The 21,374-nt window shown below is 43.0% G+C and overlaps 1 protein-coding gene across 2 annotated transcripts; it reads right to left on the reverse strand.

The window, feature by feature from the left end:
* Positions 1–344: 344 nt before the first annotated feature.
* Positions 345–18,201, reverse strand: LOC307083894 (sodium-coupled neutral amino acid transporter 3-like). Of its 2 annotated transcripts, XM_079747921.1 has the most exons (17): positions 18,039–18,201; positions 14,094–14,258; positions 13,676–13,696; positions 13,454–13,535; positions 13,244–13,359; positions 11,651–11,724; positions 11,412–11,504; positions 10,807–10,888; positions 8,990–9,072; positions 8,079–8,137; positions 7,552–7,707; positions 6,758–6,837; positions 6,575–6,675; positions 6,062–6,186; positions 5,478–5,622; positions 4,596–4,699; positions 345–2,826 (listed from the first exon to the last, which is right to left on the reverse strand). In XM_079747921.1, exons 2-17 carry the CDS (start codon positions 14,195–14,197, stop codon positions 2,722–2,724), a joined length of 1,530 nt encoding a protein of 509 aa, XP_079604047.1. In that variant the 5' UTR covers positions 14,198–14,258; positions 18,039–18,201; the 3' UTR covers positions 345–2,721. The 2 variants fall into 2 exon arrangements, with proteins under 2 accessions (XP_079604047.1, XP_079604048.1); XM_079747922.1 differs by lacking the exon at positions 13,676–13,696.
* Between the last annotated feature and the right edge of the window lie 3,173 nt (positions 18,202–21,374).

Genomic DNA, 21,374 nt, shown 5'->3' on the forward strand with positions numbered 1-21,374 from the left:
GTTAGGGACACAAGTCTCTAAGAGCCAGGTCATGTTAATGTTTAGTGAATAGTGTAAACCAGCCGTGGTTGATTTCATTGGCTGAGCAGATGAAGATAATTGTGAGAAAAACGATTGATATTAATCAACACATTATCATGAATTTGCAGGTGTGGTGGATATTGGAGATCGGGAAATAACTATCAAGTTATCACAAATTATAATACACTGAAATTGATGAAAAACAATAATGGAGACACAATTATAAAAACATCTACAATTGTTTAATTGGCAATCTAAAACCAACCTGCTATTTACATTTACAAGCTAAATATGCATCACAAATATAAATGTTTTGCATTTATATACATTATTTATATAGCTTCCTCTTTCCCTCCAAAATACATATATCTCTAGTAGTTTCACAGTCCTTACAAATCAAACAAGATGTGACTATTGAAGAGATTGTTTGAGGGATATATATAGTTCAAGAAAGGCATTGCAAACCATTAGTTAGGTTGTAGCAGGCGAGGTCCTTAACCAGATGGTAAAGAATGCTGTGTTTTTCTTTAAATATGTGTGAAAACCTTATATCCCTTCCACTACTAAGTAGTGGAAGGGATGAGAGGATGAGGGGCCATACATCAACATTGCTTTCATAACGTTTAGTAATAATAAATCAATCATTATCCTAAATCAACAAATGGACAAAAGAAAAAAGGTTATAATACATAATATAGATTAGTGGCACAAATCATGACCACATCAAAAAGGACCCATTACGTTTTAGCAATAGGAATTTTAGGACGAGTTTGACACAAGACTCAAAGGTTATTAGTCCCAGAAAGTTGATCATTTAATAATTAAAATAATAACAACATGTTGTCTGAATGATAGTTGGAATTTGAATCAATCTAAAATCCAATTGAATGTGTAACAAATATTTAGTATTTTGTATCAGCCAAAAAGTAAGTCTTTCTCATCTGAAAGTCAAAGCCCAATTACTTCAGAGTACATAATACTAACACTAGGCTAAATCAAGTGAGCTACATTAACCTCGATAGGATAAGTGTGTAACCACAAACAATATAAATGATGAATATAAAAATACCACAAAACAAAACAGTGAACATGCAGCAATGCAACGTGGCACTTTTACCTAATTTATGATTAGAATGACGCATTTTCCAGGAAAATTATTATATCCAAAATAAAATGTATCAATTTGATAAGGCATGTCTTTTTTCTGTGATTTAATAGAAAACATAAGAAAACAAACTACAAGTCACTTCGTTATCCTAACATTAACGGATTGTTACAAATTGTTATTAAAATCAGCAGCAGTAGTTCATCAGTAGATTATACTGTTCTCAAACCCATTTGTTAAATTAGAAAAACTAAACAAACATTATAACGTATAGCAGTTAAATAAATATACACTTTTATTCATTTGCAATATGGGTGCCATGGGTACCACCCTCTGCACTGAAAGACACCAGATGGTAAGCCTAGAAGGCTTCTGAATACGTCATACCACAACCAGAAACTGGCAAACCTTTGAGTTACGCACAAATATAGTTGTTTTTCTAGGACGGGCTTTGCTTTCCATACCCTAGCCATGTGTAATGGCCAGTCATGGGCAGCGGTGCATTTATACTGGAAAGGCTTCATCAATGCCCAAATTGAACAATAGATTTCTGTCTTATTTCTTCATACTAACTTTGTATTTACAACCAAAAGACATGCAATGATGCCCTTTGGAATCCTGAATTTCCTGGTGATCCCGGTACACTCACAACCCCGAACAACCACAACTGAACCAGCTAGCAGTTAAGCTAGTACGTTGACCATGGACAACATATACTGCAGCGGGGGGGGGGGGGGGGGGGGGGCAATGGTATTTCATATGAACACAATGTTTTATAGTCTTATGTTGTATGCCTCACGCTCCAATCTCAGTCTACAGTCTACAATAAGAATTCCATGTATATAAAAAATACTCCCCATTTCTGGTTGCTGTCTTTAATCCATGGAAGAGGCCATGGCCCCAAATGTAATGTTTGCTTAAGATAAATAAAGATGACTCAGCAGGTAATGGCCTGGGAGAACTTTTGAAACATAAAATATATGGAGGGACGCACACTGTGTGCACGCTTTGTGTTTGCAGAGAGGGAGACCGGAGGATTTGGGGTGTATTTGTGGGAGATATCATGAATGTTGTGCGCATTCAAAGGAAGAATGAAGAGGGTGGATCTGTGACACTCTTGCTGTGCTCCACAACCACTGCACTACACTTTATAGTTACAGTGGGTGTATACCTTTTCATTCTCAGTAGATAGTGGATCCATTCAAACTGTAATCAACATAACTTAATAAATTCACAGACTATTCATACCCTGCATAATCCCAATACTTTGGCATGACCTCCCCTCCTCCCCCGGTCCAAATAGATAATACTACATTACAGAAACATTATTAAAATGACAATGTTTTATGGTAACAAGTCCTACGAAACATGTGTGACCTAACAGTCAAACTCTTCATTCAGCGATCACGCCCCGGTGTGATTCCAGTCCTTTTAATTACCCCAGCCGGCGACTCTGTGAGTCAGTGTGCCCACACAGAGCAGATGGCTTGCCTGCACTGCAAACAGAGGTGTTGTTGGGGTTCCCAAACCGTAGCAAGGAGGAGGAGGAGAAGGAGGAGGAGGAGGAGGAGGAAGAGGAGGAAGAGGAGAAGCCTCTAGTGTCCACCTGTCGAGTGTCCGGTTCCCGTTGTCCAGTCGTGGATGATGAAGCTCATGCTCATGATCATGAAGGAGACGCCCAGGGCGGCGAAGCAGGCGGCCTGGAAAAGGACACACATAACCTCTCATCCTCAGTAGTAATGCGCGATATAAACGATATACGATAAAAACGATAAAAAATGGCCTACGATAGAGATTTTAATTCTATCGCTCTGTCGCGATAATGCATGTTGATGACGCAAACTACAATGTTTAATTTTTGGTTTGGTTCAATTCCTTTTCACATTGCAATTTTCGCAACAGTGCCAGAATTCGTCAACAAATCTGCATGTGTGCAAAGAACGTTAACCCATTTGTACCGGCTGCTGTGCGGTGCAACATTGTATCTGGTAGATACAATGTTGCTCCGCGCAGCCGGTACAAATGGGTTGACGGTAAACACGCATTGATGCGCAATCCGGTCTTAAAGGTAAACAGCACAGATGCGTGATCCGGTCTGAATGGGTTAAATCATTGGACAAAAAGGTCTGGGGCGTTGTAAAGTGTTAAAGAAAAAGGGGGGGGGGGGGGGGGAGAAGCACCGGTAAAAGTAAACAATCATGGATATCCAGCGTGATATACATTGATCTGCGGACTGGTCCAACTCCTTCTCCCTCATCCTGACTCGGAATGTGTTAAATGCATCGGCATTTTTAATTTATGTTTTCCAGCATACTTTTTACTTGCTTTTGTCGGACCGGGTGGTGGCTCAACATGGAGAAAAGAGGAGACGGAATGTCTTTTGGATATCGGATCCAAATATCCAAAAGACGTTCCGTCTCCTCTTTGTTCCATGTTGAGCAACGTCTCCGAGACCACCTCTCCAGCTGGGTCAACCTCCTTTTGATGGTTAAAAATATCACGTAATCGACAAAAATCTTAACACTCAATGATCGATCATCAATTAATCATGCCCATCCCTAATTGTCAGTACAGTGTCTGTTCCTTATCTAGAACGACACCCATTTTTCCTGTTCTCTGCATCTTGGGTGGCATTTAAGGACCAAGGAATTAAACTAAGTTTAGTGCCTTTTAGAATGGTTTGCACTAAAGGAAAGAAACCCAATACTAATTTTATTTATCTGCAACATTATGTTGTATGATTCTCGAAGATTCTCGAAGTCTTCTCGAAATGACATACTATATTTCTCTTTTTTTTAAATACATTTAGCAGTTTGGCTTTCCTTAGGGTCTATGTAACCTGTTCTGAAACGGTTATTTTATGATTTTATATCGTGATATATATCGTTATCGCAAGAGGCTGCAATGTATATCGCAATATGGATTTTAGGCCATATCGCCCATCTCTAATCCTCAGCACATGAAGGAATAGAAATATCCAATCAGATCATTGAAAGTCACTGCAACTTAATGATTGCATTTAAGGCTGCTGCTGTTGTTTTTTTTCAGGACAGAAGAACGCAGAAGAGTTTGAATTCCAAGCGACATCCCTGGATTCTCCTCAAGCTAGTCTACAATTAAGGCCTTTTATGCAAAGCGACTTGCAGTGAGTTCAGATACATGTCCTTGAGGGACAGGTATGCTATCACACCCTGCTTGAGATGCCTACAGGGAGCTTGGAGTCACCCGTCCGGTCCACTAACCTTTTGGCGTGGTAGTGGCACTCCCTAGCGGCTCCGTCCCACTCCCCAGCCCACGCTACACTGTATTATTTATAGAGCTCAGTGTATTTCCTCCATCACCCATTCACTTTGTTATGGTGGCCTAGCGTGGGACTAGGGACCCACATACTCTTCAATCCAAACAACAGATCAGATCTTCGTAGAGCCTGCATGGTATATTTTGTCAACATAGAAGGGGAGCTGCTCACCTGTATCTTAGGACGGGAGTTCATGGGCTCCTGATCCGTAGGAACGATACGGATGTAGAAAACAGCCGGGAAGATGAAGATGAGGCAGGGAGCTGACGTGGCGCCTGGAGACAGAGAGGAGGGGAGAAAGAGAGGATGAATGGCAACACACGTTCAATATTACAAATGGGAATAACGAATAATAACAATAATGAGCAACACAGCACTGGTGTTTACGTTCTTTACTCATGCATATGTCAATTTCTTTTTCTGTCAATATTTGCAAAGCCCCCCTGTGTGTGTGTGTGTGTGTGTGTGTGTGTGTGTGTGTGTGTGTGTGTGTGTGTGTGTCCATATCATTAGAGAGAGTGTGTGTGTCCAATTATGTGCTGTTGCTCTGTAACTATGGTTGAATGTCCCTGAACCTGAAAATTCAACCTCAAACTGGGGAAACAACGGCCTTGATGTTGAGGACAGAGTCTAACGCAGCTGTTTACTCAAGTTCCATGTTTGTTGGACCGAATCACTAGCGGGCACGTCTTCTTACGTTTGATTTACACGAGAATTATAGACACAGTGGCAGTGGGCTCTATCGTCTGACTATTTCATTCACAAGAGTTGGCCTTAATGTGCTTCAACGTTTCTATTATTTGCTGGCAAATTATTTGCTCACTTATCTGGGTTTGTTTGACAGTTGATTAACCTTCTTATTTAAATGAGTCAAGTCAATACTGCTGATGAGATGGTGGACCGTATGACTTACAGCACACAGTGTGATAACACATCCATTACCAACTAACAATAGACAGTATATACACTAATACATTGACTGTTTCTTGTGATCATAGTTAACGGTTTACACAGAATAACCCTTTGGTCTTGGAGCTTTGTTAGCGTACTGACCGATGATGCCGAAGATGTCCAGGATGTTTGGCGCGAAGATGACCAGCATGTTGATGACGGTGAGGAGCACCACTGCGATGCCGGTGTGCCGCAGCCAGTTGAAGGCCTTGGTGGGGAACAGCATCTGCTGGATGGCTCTCCGCACCTGAGGACAAGACGATTCCATGAGATCAAGGGAAAGATCTGCAAACAGGGCTAGTTCTGTGATCTATCACGAGGAGAGCTGGTAGCACCAAAAAAGAAATAAAACCATAATATCTAAAGGAGCAAAGCAAATGGAGTGCAGATGGAGTGTTTTTTCTGCTCGCTTAGGACTGGAGCATATTCGGCATGCTGAAATTCAAAATACTATTATTTCGCTCTGATACTGCACTTTACAGCTCAGGTTTCAACAGTCAGAAAACTAAAAAGACTCTCCATGATAGAAGACAACAAAAACGTCATATTATATTACATCTCTTCATGGTCCTGCACTTTTGACCTCAACTGGATACGGTACAATGTGGAGTCTTATAATGTGTGGCCTGTTTCTCAGTCAAGGCTGAATCCATTTCTCCATCAAGGCACAGGGGAGCGTGACTCACTGGGAAGAGGACAATGGGGACGGTGAGAGTGACGGCCGTGAGCACCGCCACTCTGACGCACAGGATGAGCGTGTCATAGGGGTCGATCCGGCTGTAAGTGTGCAGGAGCTCCGGCTCTACGTTCCCTGTTGAAACAGGAAGAGGCCAGGCTTATGAGACCGGTGGAGCGATACCACAGAATGACCACTAGAGGGAGAATGGACTTGGCTCCCTGCTTGTCCTTCCTTCCACATATAGAAGAGGAGGGGGAGGAAGAGAGGGCAAGGGGGAGGAGGAGGGTGGAAGAGGTGAAGGGGACAGGAGGACGAGGGGGAAAGTGGTGGAGGGGAGAGGAGGAGGAGGTTTTTGGAGATAGAAGGGTTGCAAGGGGGTGCTCAATTTGGAGCAGGAAGTAGGCAGAGGGGGGAGGAGAAGGAGGCGGTGGAGAAGTGGCTGGGAGGAGGCAGAGGAGGGGTAGGAGGAGGAAGATGAAGAGGGGGGAGGAGAGGAGGATAGGGAGAAAGCTGTTCCCACCGTAGAAGGTCAGGTAGCCGAACAGAGCAGCCAGGAAGTACATTGTGTACATGACCAGAATGGAGATGTTGGACACCTGTTGCATCCTTTTCTTGGTTGGGCTGTGAACAGAAAAGGGGTCAGGGTTAGCGGTGCCGCTGGGCTCTGCAGTGGTTTTAATCGGTGAGTTGCAGCCCCACTCACTTGCGGAGCTCAGTGTAGATAGGCAGCACCTCAGGGTGACACACGAAGGCAAAGGCCAGGATAGGGATGGTGTACGCCGTCTGTAATAAACCAACCCAACGGACAAATCAACTCGCTGGACTAAATATGCATTCTGCTACATGTTCAAAAGTGATTACCTGAAGGAGGTGGGTGGAGGAGCAGGAGGAGGAGGAGGGGGAGGAGGAGAGTAAGAAGGAGGAGACGGAGAAGGAGGTAGAGGAGAGGAAATTACTGTTTCTACTGCAGTGCAACCTTGCATCCAGCAGCTAAAATAAGATACATTGCTTGGGATATTATGTATCTAAATCACTATATCCATGACATACATCCACCCATACAGTCCATAACATACAGAAATATGTTATAATACAGTTCATAGCTGAGACCATCCATTTTTGTTGGATATGTGCTGCCATCAAAGACATCACACTTTCCGTTTCCTTGTGTGGGTGAGCATTCGTCTCAGTCTTCATACCTTGGAACCACTTCAAAGGAGGCTTTTATTTAAAAAATTGTATCTGACAAATCCCAATCCGACAATCCCTTTCCAGTCCCCAATCTCTTTCCAAGACCAGACAAGTCACATACCAAAAAGATTAAGTGTGTTTGTGTAAGCTTTAGTCATTGGTTGGAATTCCCCCGCAGCACACACACAGTAAACTGGATGGTCTTTACAAGCCAAGTCTGCCCCAATTCACAGCTGGGGTGCCAACTTGGCCCTAGGAGGAACTACAAAACAGGGGCTTCTGGGAAGGGAGATGAGGTGAGCGTACCTGTGAGTTGATGGTCATCATGCGGGGGGCACAGTCCACATCGGCGTCACTGTGGAAGTCGTGGCTGACACTGTTGGAGATGTTGAGGTGCTCTGAGGTCGCGTTGGCCATAAACTCCTCGAATGGGCAGAGGATCTGGAACTTCTTGTAGATCACCTGCAAGCCAAAGGTAAAGGGAGGGAGGGGGGGCCTGTTAGAAGCTGGTAAAGTAAAGAGTGCGAGACAGAAACACAGGAAACCTAGCCTAACCAGAATCGAAGCCCCTTGGTCTCCTTGGCAGAGCCAGAGTGACTCATGCAGTATAGTGAGGGAGGGGGTGAAAAACAGCAGCGTGTGTTAGGGTGGAAAGCTCAATTCACACCAGAATGTTCTGACTGGTCTCCATCGTTTCCTTCAAGAAAATATGACTCTTTCCTTGCTCATATCTTACCACGTCGAGACAGGGGGACCGGACATCAACGCTAAGTTAAGAAGATTCAAAGACAATGTTACTGAAATGATGACAAGCTGTGGAGCAACCGTCTTACCGCCGTGAGAAAGAAGACCATGCAGCTCAACGAGAATCCGCTGGTGTAGCCCAGATAGCCTGGTGAAGAAACACAGCAGTCCTTATCATGTCGGGCCTTGAGTACAATCACCTGGTGGAGGATTACAGTCTTTCCAAACCTGTGGGACCTGACCTTACTTTGGCATGTGTGTGTATTTGTGTGTTTGTGTTTGTGTGTGTTAGTGTGCCGAAGCACAACCTTTTGGATGGTAAACAGAACCAGTAGTGGTGTTTAATGAGGAAAAATATATTTTCAAATTCCATTTCTCTAGCTGCCCTTTTTTGGTATTTGCCCGTTTCCTGACCCCCTCAGGGAAGTTTAGGAGCAAGGGCAACTGATAAGGCACGGCTACATCCTTCCTTAATGACACCCTGGGGAGTTCCATCAATCGTTGACTACCGTCTGGTTAACCAATACTGTAGTTTTATTGGGGAGCAGAGCTGTTCTCAGCATCCTGAGACCTGTACGCCACAGTAGAAGAAGTCCTTGCTTTTGCCAATGCATTGGACTTCTCCTTGCGAAGCTGTTAGAGAGACGCAGGGCAAACTCCCTTCTGAGACCTCGGATTATTTTATGTTTGGCCTCGGATTATTGTAAGTTTAATGTATGTTTGTTGCATGTTTGTTGTATGTATGCATATGTTTATTACTAAAATAAATGTGCCTAATAGCTCTGTTCGGTTGACGCTTTATTCTTAAACAGTTTAGAGAGAAATGATTGCCGTGGTCCAAAGTTCCACCACAGGTGAACAGAACCAGTGGTGCTAAACAGAACCAGTGGAGCTACACAGGACCAGTGATGCTAAACAGAACCAGTGATAACAAACAGGACCAGTGGTGCTAAACAGGACCAGTGGTGCTAAACAGGACCAGTGTATGGATGCTACTCACCGAGCTGTTTCATCAGCGCCAGGGGTAGGATAATGCTGACGGAGACAATCATGACCAGGTAGTTTCCGTTGATATACCACAAGCTGGAGGGGGAAGACGGAAGAACATTTTTAGTTCACCTTTAGCCGGCTCCACCTCCCTTGTTGATTCCTCCGAGAACTTTAAATAAAGGCTGAATGAATGAATAACACACGTGATCCTCCAGTTCTATTTCATGCAGGCATCAACATTCAGAGTCTGACAGCGGTCTGCCCATGCAGGTTGCCCACACACAGGTGTCTGTTTTGCTTACAGTGGTAAAGGTTGTGTCGGCGCCACCCCCTTAGTCCCAAAGTAGTAAAAAATAGACATTTGTTTACCTCTTCCATAGAGGTATATATAGGGGTAGGAGACACACTCTGCTTCTGAACTGTCAGACATACCAGAGACACAAACCAAATAGACAGGCATGCACAAAGCCTGCCTGGTTTAAAAGTAGCTGTCTAGCATTGTGTATGTGCTGTGTCTCTTGGGAGGGGAAGCCCCCTCAGGTCTCTGTGAAGGCCTGTAAGTTATTGGGCCAATCCAGGTGACCATCGTTCATCAGCGACGCACCTGCGTGATCGCCGGTTCTCTGGCTGTCTAGCCCAACTCCAACCAAATAAGCCCCTCCAACACCAAAGACAGACAGGCGGACCTGCCTCCCTGAACACTACCGATCCAACAAGCCCAATGATGTGAAGGCCTTGTTGCTAATGCCAATCGGTCATTGCATAAGGCTCTATGGTGACGTTGACAAGGTCATGTTCAGATGGTTCATGGGAGCGTTGGTAACATCCAACTGCCCTTGTTAATCCACACATAACCGCCCCTCCGCGTTACCGACGGCGACCTAGGTGTGAATAGCGAGGCGCTCGGGGGCCGCTACAAATGGTCCTCTCGGTTACGGGAGAGACATGTGTGGTCTGCGCTTGACCTCTGCGTTTGGCACCAGCATAACCAGCCATCTGTTGCTGTAATTTAAGTGTCTGTGTGTGTGTGTGTGTGTGTTAAGTGTCTGTGTTTGTGTGTGTGTGTGTGTGCGTGTGTGTGTGTGTGTGTGTGTGTGCGTGCGTGCGCGTGTGTGTTTGTGTATGTGTGACCAAGGGACAGCGCTAGAAGAGAGAGTGATAAGCAGCAGAGGCAGAAGAGAAGGTAAGAGAGGGAGACGAGAAAGCAACATTCCTCAAACCACACAACACAATAAAACATCACCAGTGTACCCTGAGACGGTGCCAAGCGCACCAGACCCCGAGCGCACCGACGGGTCTTGGCATCGTGTTGCACCGCATCCACCTGGCTCCCTCGTATCACAACACTGACTACAAAGCCCTTGGTAGAAAACAGTAGCCTGGTCATTATGATGGTCGGATCCGTGGGAAATAGATAAAATGGTGGCGCGCGGCGTGTGTTATGAGTCGGGCTGGTACCTCCCCCCCCCCCCCCCCCCCTCCCCAGGTCTTCAGCACAAGGTTTGTTTTTAGCAGCAGGCTAGGCGGGTCCTGACAGGCTATATGCAGCCCGGCCTTTGGCTGACGCATGGGGCTGTTGCAACATAGTGTAGCCCCAGTGTTTAAACAGGGTGGGATTGGTGGGTCTGTATTCCTGAACATCTAAGGCCAAACGTGGCCGCCTACCTACTCAGCCAATCCAAATCAATCAAACACGCCCCCAATGGCGTCACACCTGCGACCTACAACATTTTTTACCTTGGCCGCGGGCCCCCTGTACCGGATGAGCTACTGAGCTCCTGGGGGCCGGTGTGAGGAGATAACATAAAGACCAATAAGGATACTCACTCAGAGCTGGGATCTATCTTCAGGAAAGCTTGGATGACCAGTGGAAGTTCAGACTTCACAATGTACAGGTAGCTGGACATGGCTGTAACAGGGAGACAGGGAACACGTTGGGAAATGGGCTTACACAAACACAGAGTGACGATGTAAATGTACCATACACATGGAAATACAGAGGTTATGTTCAAGTGATTATGATTCCCTGAGGTTGCAAGGTCACGTTAAATAGAACAAACAGCCAATCAAACAGGGTCTACAAACATTTCTAGCAGAGGTAAAAAGGTTACCAGAAGTCCCAATCTCAATCTCTCGCTGTTGCCTGCTACACTGCTGGGAGAAAGCTGTTTGCCAGCTGCTTTCCAGGACATTTCAACAAAGACTCCCTTCAGTATCATGCTCAGATAACACAGACATTATAAATCAAATGTTCCAGGTAGGCCACATAAGTAAATAGATTCTTGGGAAAGGAGGTAATCCTTCATCGTGAATAGGGGATAGTTGTATTATATTAGATAGGGTTATGAATTCACAGACGCTTAGGTTAAATGAATGCTTGTACAAATGCAGACAAAGTGGATGGTTTTTCACCATGCATTCTCTCCCCTTACCACCAATATTCTGCAGGGTGATTGCGATTCCAGCTGCCATTTTTCCAGGAGTTCCAAAAGCCCTGTATCCCAGTTGTTCATAGGCCCGGATTCCTGGAAATACGTCACATACATTTTTAAAGAAGTCTCTCAGGACACTTGGAACACGGTCGTCATATTGCCCGGAAATTCCAAATAACTGGAGAAACACAAATAAATATGGGAGGAAGTAATTGTGAAGTATAAGTATGTGAACATACCGACAATGCCAGAGGATTTTAGCAGCAGATGAATGGAGTAGGAGGAGAGAACTGCGACTGCCGTCAGCAAAAACCTGGTATAAAGTACAGGAGAAGGGTTTTCACTATAGGTCACAGTATAGCCATCGCTGGGTTTCACTTCCGATTTATATGGACCAAACTCTTGAGGAGTGCTTCTTTAAAACAAGATAGGAATGCCTTCCGTAGAAATGTGGTTGGTTTATGCAAATGGTGAATTGATGTGAATAACTAGAAGTGGTTCACATGTCATCCAGAGGAAATGCAATAAACTAAATTTGAACCTTTCGCAGACCACCTCATATGCAAACAGAAAAAAAAGATAAGTCCACAGCAGTGGCTGAAAAAAGAGTGCCAGGACCCAATTTATACACAATTAGTACTACAATAAGCTCATGTCCAGTGTGAAACAGTGGATAGATAAAGTCAGACATGCTGCTTATGCTCCCAGTGAGGTTATTTAGCAAACACAAACACAAACACAGAAAATCATGAATCATTTTGACGAAATAAAGGGATTCTTTTTTATAATTTCTTTAATATGTACGTTTTCTCTTACATAATAATAGTATATATATATATATACATATATAACTCTCAGAGTTGATAGAGCAACTTTTTGATTTTGAAGTATATATAAATGTAATACGTGGATTATAAATACGTTATCCAACATTTTTGTGTTAAAGTAACACAAAAAAAATACCACAGACAAATCTTCAAACCATTTCCTTCAGACACCGCGGTGCGACCCTTCCAAGCCAAACCAGCATCGGGGACACAAGTGTTTCATTCACTGGACTGATATTTGGTTGACAGTGATTCATTCATCTCAGATGTTACAATATCATAGTGCGGCGGACGCTGCTCCATTACCTCACAAGGACATTTTTATTCCCAGGTGACACCTTCCTGAGAGGTATTAAACAAATGTGTCTCAATGGAGAGATTTTTCCCACTGCCGCAACCGTGTGTAAAACTGCCAACCTACGCCTGGACTCAAATGGCTAAATATATTCCCACCATTTCATATAATTACTCCAATGATACTTTCCCTGTCCTTTTCTGCCCCTGTCTTTCCTAGCCTAGAAGACCTGGACAGTATTTGAACGTGTGCTGGATTTTTCCCTCCTATATTTAGAGAAGAGAACTGTGGAAGAAGTCTTTGAAAGGCCTGGCCTGGTTCTGAATGGTTTGTGTCATTACACTAACCAGGGCCAGAGGGTCTGGTGTCAGGCCTAGTGCTACCCTACGCTCTTTGCTGCTGTAAGTTTCCAGCCTGGGCTGGTGGCTGGGGGTTGGGGAGCAAAGAGGGGAGCCTGGATGGAGGGTTATTCTGGGCCATGGCCTTTCTGGGACCTGTACATGATAAGGAAAGTGGAGACAGACGGGCTGAGAACAAGATATGAACCTGGCTATGTCCCAACACGGTTCTCATGACCACCTGACCGGAAAAGGTACGCCCAAATCTGGTCTGTTATGAACACCGTAGCGGTGCACCTATCGCCCATACGGATTGACCATATGGATACCATAGGAAAGAAGGGCGTTCCTAAGCATGCAGGTCAGACTTACAAGAAGAGGAGCACGCCAGTGTTGGCCATTGCATAGGCCAGGCCCAGGATTCCACTTCCCATGATGGCGTTTCCAAGGTTGAACACAGACATGCCAAATGAGGTCTTTCCCTCAAACTGCAGAGAGAAAATACCAGACATAGTATCTTAAATATGGTGTGGATTTTGTTGATTTCGTCGAATGTTGAAAGACATCTGCGTCCATACTTACGTCTGTGAATCTTTCGGGGGTTTTCCCATCGCCATTGGGCAAAAACGTTTCACTCTCCAAATTTCCACCTTCACTATCAAACCTGGGGGTGAAGGAATGGTTTGTTCTTTGCGTTACTTTGGGCTGGCTCTTGATATAAAGGAAATTCTGGAATTTCAGTGGGTTAACAATACATGCTCAGATTTTTTGGTTCTTAAAGACTTTATGGAAACAAAGACATACCTGATAGTTTGAGTGCCATTTCTGCTTTGCAATATTTGTTCCCGCAATTAGCAAGCACAAAAAGAAGGCAAACATGCATTTAGAAACACACCAAAACATCAAACCATTCATGGGTTATCATCGCCGGAGTCGTTAGGGACATGCAAACATTTATCACAAGACAAGTAAACACTCTCTTTATGGCCGTTAGACCATAGTTTCGCATTAGCTGTTTCTGGTCTACAACACCACAACTGTCTGCATTCAAGCTCAGTTGAAAGTAAAGTCACTGGCCGCACTGTATGTTATATACCAAATATGGGTAAATGTGGCTATAGTAGTACCATTTACAGAAGTAGTTAGAAAGCAGACAGAATAATGCCAAATGGTGAGAATCACAAATGGGCACCGTTTAGCACAGAGACAACACAACACTCACTGATCTTCCTCGGATATGATCTTCACAGGCACACACATGGCTTCTCCATGATCGTGACCTTTGCCATTGGATAAGATGTTCATCTCTGATTCAGCACCTTCCATGGTCGCAGTGGATGCCCGGTCTCGCTGTATTTAATGGGCCTGATCCAGTTCGGTCTAGTATCTAGAGCAGAGTGAGGACAGCTCAGCTTCATACGTTGTGTGTTTATATCATCTGACATTCATCTCATGTCATATAAAACACTAGATTCAAATTAAATGAAGAAACAGTTGTGTCACAATGTGAAACAGAAGAAAAACAAATGCCTTCCTTCAGGATAGAGGTAAAAGTTATCGTTTACTGTGTTATCTTCACAAGGGGCTTCTCAAGTCCTTGTTTCCATCTCTCATGATGACAACACCATTGATGGAGCCCAAACATGGGAGGATACATTAACAGACTCGCTACCCATTATAAATAATCCCAAAATGACAGAGAAACGTTGGTAGGGGAAACAGTAATCATGTGTGTACAGTATACCCCACTTGAATCCTCCAAGGAGGCAGTTGCATTTTAGTGGGCTCATTGTCCAAAGGAAAATTGGGCAGAAGAACACTTCTGGCTTGGGTTCCCTCAGAGACAGAGTTGCGTATTCAGGACCACTTCTGTGACCTCAGAGCATCACCAAGTGCCCGGGACAATTAGAAGGATTGTCCGCTCCTCGTTTCCCGGGGTTAACACCACGGTACTGCGGCTCAATTGTCTGCAGAGCGTCCTCTCTGCCAGCAACGTATGCTTTGCGCCATTCATGGCACTGAGGAGAGGAATTATTCAGTATTGCGGCTAACAAAACTAACGTTGGATGTTCATCACCATCTCAACAAAACAGAAAACCCACAGCAGAGTCTGCTGGCGGATAGAATAGCTCCACGCTGGGGACAAGGAGGTGACATTCTGTCATTTAGTTTTGTGTTTCATGTGTCACATCCTTTATTAAAAAACAAATAAACTTTCACCAGATGATGGTTCCAGTCCTACACAACCTGAGCTATCTACTCACAAACAAACAAAGTCTTTCTCTTGCATGAACTTTCTAACACCATGATCCGATGTAGCTGATTAGATGCCCATGTGGTGGTGGCATTGCAGTGCAAACTCATTCATAGCCACATGCATGGCCAGGAATGATGAATATGTGTGTGCCCTAACATACACGGACACACACGCACACGCACACACACACACACACACACACACACACACACACAAAAACACATACAAGACATTCTCCGCGTTGGCAATTGAAAGAACTTTTCAAGAACATATTTACGTGTCAATGTTTCTTAATGAACAAAGGAAGTTTAACAGTTCACGGTTGATCTTGTGTATGGCCTCTTGAGTTCTATAAAGTGAAACCCAGCAGTGTTGACAGCTGAGAAACCATGCTGTATTTCCAAGGACTGTGAGAATACAATTTCAGCTAAGCTGCAGTTCTAACTCTGGACTGCACCATCCAACTAAGTATTGTAATCCAAGCTCAACCTTCAGTACCCCTATAGTAGAAGACCATAGAACGACTTCTCAGTGACCTCGGCAAGTAACAGACTGTCTTCCAGCACCTTTGATGTCCGATCAATAACTCCCACTCACTGTGGTTGCTAAATAATTATTTGAACAAGCACAGTGAGTCAGTGACGTGTTGCCACTAGCAAATACATGTCACAGAGTAAATATGGCAATAATTGCTGAATATTGCCATGCAAATGTTCAGATATCTCTCAATATCTCTCCCAAAGATACATTTTGAATCAGTCAGGAGGATGTTCTCAAACAAAGGATGCTATGCAACTTTCGTTCGGTCAATAGATTCATTTTTGTTGTTGTTATTTACTCTCCGGTTGAGTCAATTCGATTTACAGCTCTTGTTACCTCTTGGCATTTATTTATTTTGAGTAGGCCCTACTACATTTCTAAGGATGTATTTTATCATTCTATATTCTACGAATATATGTTTTCATTCAACTTCCAAGGCAAACAAAAAAGAATAAACAATGTAAAATGTGTATAATATATATATATATCAGAAAACTACACGTTTAATATATATATATATATATATATATATATATATATATATATATATATATATATATATATATATATATATATATATATATAAAACGTGTAGTTTTCTGATATAAATGTCAAACAACACATTTCCAAACTTTTCTCAATTGTTTTCATTAATGACAACAATTTAGAAAGCCTAGACAGCCAACAAGGGAAGGTGACTTCCCTGTACTTTGACATAAATAGACTGTTGCACATGTTAAGGTCAGGTTTGAAATCCGATGCCATGGGAAACGCCAGTCACAATGATGATAATAATACACTACCAAGTACTCGACGTTCAACCAGGCAGCTTATACTTAGATAATACCGTTTATTTTCCATCTGATTACAGACCCCAGCTGGCTGCTTCCCATAATGGAAAGCCCCTAGCAGCACACCATGAACCACCGATATTAGAAGTCAGTCATCATACTTTATCACTCTAGGGTCAACGACAGCAGCAGCAGCAGGCCTGCTTATCTCACCACTGTCCCAACGCCTGAACCCTGTGTTCTTCCCCACCGGAGGACTGTGTCTGTGTTAAGGTAGAGGCCAAAGTCTAAATGTTTGCGCACTAACTCCGCGAGTCCGCGTTTCTGACATACACTGAGGATGACTCGCTGGAAAATTGGGGCTGAGAGTCATAACAATGACCGCACACTGACACGCGCACGCTAGCAGACCAGCGGTGCTACTTAACTGTATTGCCAAACGGTCAGTGAAGCAAGCAAATTACCACACGTTTCGCTTAGATCACATTTATCTGTCGGCGAATGAACCTGGAATTCCTTGCAATCAGACAGGTTTACATTTCAGTTATTACGAGTTGTAAACGTTCCCTCGAGAGCTTTGGTTCATCTCTTATTTTGACGTCTATTGGTTCATCTCTTATTTCGACGTCCACTCATTGATGTTGTATCCACACGTTTGGACCTCAGCTGGCCCATGTCTTCAAACAATAGTATTTGAGTTATTGGTAGTTTGCGGTGTGTTCAACTACGGTATGACCTCTAGCCTAAAACAATGTAACTTTCTCAAACTTAATCTTACAGCGTGGGGTTATCACATATAATGCCTTTAAATGAGGTCGGGTGGCACAGGGGGAAAACTAACCGGGTGCATCACCGCCTCATCTGTGGGGCCATTATGGTGGCCTGAAAGAATCGCCTTTAGAGATATATAGGGTAAGAGGCGCAATTATTACACTGAGATAGGTCTCAAGGCTCCCTATTTGTCACCCAAGGCTCCCTATTGGTCAAAAGAAGGAAACGCCAAGATCCAAGATAAAAACAAAAATCACATTGTTTTGATATGCCTTATGAAGATATCTTAAGATCGAGTGTGTTGTTCTCCAGGTATTTCTTTCTCCCCACAAACAAACACTTATTGGCTTAGCACACGGATCAACTCAGTAGGACTATGTGTTAGCAACAATATAATATTTGCTATACAAATATGACCAAGAATTTAAAAAAAAAAACTAGGTAAAAAAAAAAAAAATAGAACATGAGAACTGCTTCCTTCAAAAGCACATGGTGGTTTCATCTGGACACGAGCCGCAAGACCCGCTATTCTTACTCGATTGATGAGCTACTGCCCACAAAGGAAAAATGGAGATATGCCCAAATAGGTGGTCTGTCTTAGGGATCGCTTTGTACGTTTTTCATACAATGTTTTTGTTTTACCTTAACTTCATTGTCATTGCTGTTTCGAAAGACACTTCATACATACTATTGTTCACTGATATGTAGACCATAGCGTAGTTCCGACTTGTACATTAGAGACGGGAAAATTCCCCACGTGTAAATTGCATTGCATTCAAACAGAAGGTAATAAAGTAACCAATCTTACCAAAATAAGTATACTGTCACGCCGGTTTCCGATTAATTCCACTGACCAGTGGTAATGACTTGATAGTCAACGAAAAATCCTAATGGCAGTTCCTTGACAGTTTAAAATCCGTATTTGCGACTTTCTCTGAATAATGGTTTATTTCGCCTGGACGCTCTCGAAGGCGCAGAAAATGTGAGGACTGAAATAGAAACGATTTGTAAAGCGACAGCAGCTAAAGTGTGGGGGTCGGTTTGGGTCCGCCTCTTTTCGTGCCCAGTAGGCTCCAACCTTGTTGAGCAATTTCCCACTTTGTCTTGGCAATAATCGGCAACATTCGAAGGATGCAGACAGGGGCATAAAGAGGGGTTTTAAAATACGCGCTACACTGAATTTACGCACGTACGCAGCGAACGAATTTCTATCGGTACAGAAAAATGCCACAGGGTAGGCAAAATTACAACATGTTAACAACCAATATAGACGACTTAAAAACCGCCTTCTAGGGTTTGAAAAAGTATTTTAGAGCGCGCCCTGATATATATATATTTTTGTGAATTTTAATGAATATAACAAAAGTGTTCTGGAATGGTTATTAGAACCGATTAATGGACCAGGAATATAAAAACACTGACACTGCCATTTATGTAAAATAAACTTTCAGTAACCCCTTACTACAAAAATGTTGAAACAAAGTAACAACACACGTGTCCATGTGTGTATAGGATAGTGTGCACCCAAGGAATAACACGGACACCGAACACAAACGGTGCCTCAATAAAAAGACAAATGGTGATGTACTGGAAAAACACTTGTAGACAACATGCAGAGCAGTCAAATGTTTTTTAATGCCAATATTGTAAATATATTGTTAAAAACCTTTATAGATAAACAGGGTTTAAGTTACATGAATCAATTTAAACCTAATTTGGAAAGGAATCATTCATATGTAGGTAATAGGTTATGCCTACAAGACCACAGGAATGAGCATTGGAACCTGGCCACGTTTTCCTTACCAACAGATGGATAAACACATTTGGTATGTTACTTTTGTGTGCTGTTTTAGTATTCCCCTTGGATTTGCTGAGGCGGTTGCAGTGTGCAGCACAAGACTGTACTTCCATGTGTAGAAAATTTATATTTAATGCAGGAAATAAGGGGCTCACATGTACCCAAAGAAGAGCCTCACCATCATTTAAACCTGTTCTCACAAACATGTTTTACAATGGGAGTGAATGTGTGGGGTTCCTCCAATTACTAAGTTTTCCTCACACCACTATAGACATGTAGAGTAGCCTGGAGTTGCCCACAGGTTAACTGTGTGTAAATTGTGACGGGCTGCTCCCATTCAAGAGGGTTCATGCTGAGATAGGCCAAGGCCGCAACCAACCCTGGATAGGTAGCACAATGGATGGAAATACCCAGTGAAAGAATATAAATAAGAACCTTTTAAAATAGTGCTTACATTGTTGAATGAATGTATGTGAAATGTTTATCTGTGAGGAATCTCCTCCGGTCTGTGCTTCAAGGGTCTTAAGGAGCTAAACAGTTTGCCCCAATATGTTTAAGAAGGGGATACCCCCTATGAAAAAAGCAAGGCCATTTTGTCAATGCAACTTAAGCAAAGTCCAGCTCATACGCTCTCTCACATGGACCTTGAACATGCATCCCACCTCTCTGGCCAAAGTGTGTTTGTTTAGAAGAACCAGCTTGGGTCAAAAGGGCCCTTTACTGTAAGCACAAGGAGAAATGTCATCCGAGGGCTGTTATTTCTCTGGGTTTTGGGTGTCATATAGAAAGGAGAGAATCAGAGAAACAGAGAAGGGAACGTCAACATAAGAGCAGTACTCACAGCAGGAGATCTAAGACCTGTACAGAGATGGGCTGAATGCAGTCTGCTGGTCTTGTACAATGCAAGCAGTAAAGGGGGCTTCAGAACCCACCCCACACAAAGACATCCATGAGGACTGGCCACACCGAAGGATTGCGTTTTATTACCTAGCGAAACATCTGGGAGTAACTGAAATATAATTTTAACTTTACCAGTCTCAAAAAATATATGTCTTTAATTACAAATTCTAGGGAGCAGGAACAAGCTGTGCTTACTGGTAACTAACCACCGCTTCTCCATTTACAGGGTGCTGGTGTTGCTCTCTCGGATCCTCTCAAGCATAAACACACAAAGACCTTGATCTCCAAATCCCGAGAGCAATGCTCTCTCTGACAATTCACTATAAAGGGTACATAGCAAAGCAAACACGTTTGTCCCCCAAACCTTCCTGTCAAGTTTATCAGCAAAAGGCTTCTCCAAACAGTCCCTCTCACTTTGATGCAAGCACAAAGGCTGGTCTCCAGCCTGCTTGAAGAATGCCAGAACAATGCACTTTTTCTTGTATTAAAAAATAACAGTCAAGATTCCATACAATCCTGAAAAGTACACCTTGGCTGCTAAAGTTCTCATCAAGTATATCAAGTATGGAGTAAATCATTTTCTTACTTTAAGGGGGCTTTTACAAAAGCTTTTTACAAATAAAATGTGATATTCAATGGTGCATGAAACAATTTTTCTGCCAAATGTAACAGCTTTACTCTGTTGAGCGGACTGATGTTTGTTTAATCACACCTGCTGCTGATCCCCCTACGCTCCCATGACATAAAGACAACAAACAGAAACTTGATGCTTAGACAAAAGAAAGCAGTGTTTAAAATAATAATTGGAATGATCTCGGTAGATGTTTGCGGTTAAAACCATAAACATCTACATCCAAATCGGGCTCAAATTCCCCAAATTGATATGTTAGGGGAATGCCATGTCACCCACCTTTCACTAGTCAAGTCAAGACAAATTCATTTGTATAGCTCTTTATCACGGTCTCGAGATACTTACTCTTAGCTCTCATTTATTACAATATGTCTTAATGGATATCATTTTCTGCTTTTGATTTCTTTAATCATCCCAGGGAAAATGTTACCAATTAAATGGCCTAGCTGATGATTATAGAAGAAAGAGAATAGACACACAGAGGGCTATTGTCAGTGATGTTGGCAGGGACCGGTTGCATTGTAAACAGTGAAATGCTGAAAGTGTAGATTCAAGGGGGTATAGAAATAACAGAATCCCCATGTTTGGCCGGTACAGATAACTACACAATTGCTGGTAAAGATATGAACACACAAGCTGCTTAAACGAGAAGTATCCTCACTTCAACCGACCCCAACCAAATGCAACAGAAAATAAAAAACAGTAAAACGTTAAAAAGTTATTGATCGTGGTTAAAAGATAATCAGGCCTATTACTGTGGGTTATATTATGAGGTACTTGGTAACAAGCAGACACAAGCTATACACCTGTATGAA

Source organism: Pollachius pollachius (genome assembly GCF_949987615.1).
Source record: "Pollachius pollachius genome assembly, chromosome: 12".
NCBI lineage: Eukaryota > Metazoa > Chordata > Actinopteri > Gadiformes > Gadidae > Pollachius > Pollachius pollachius.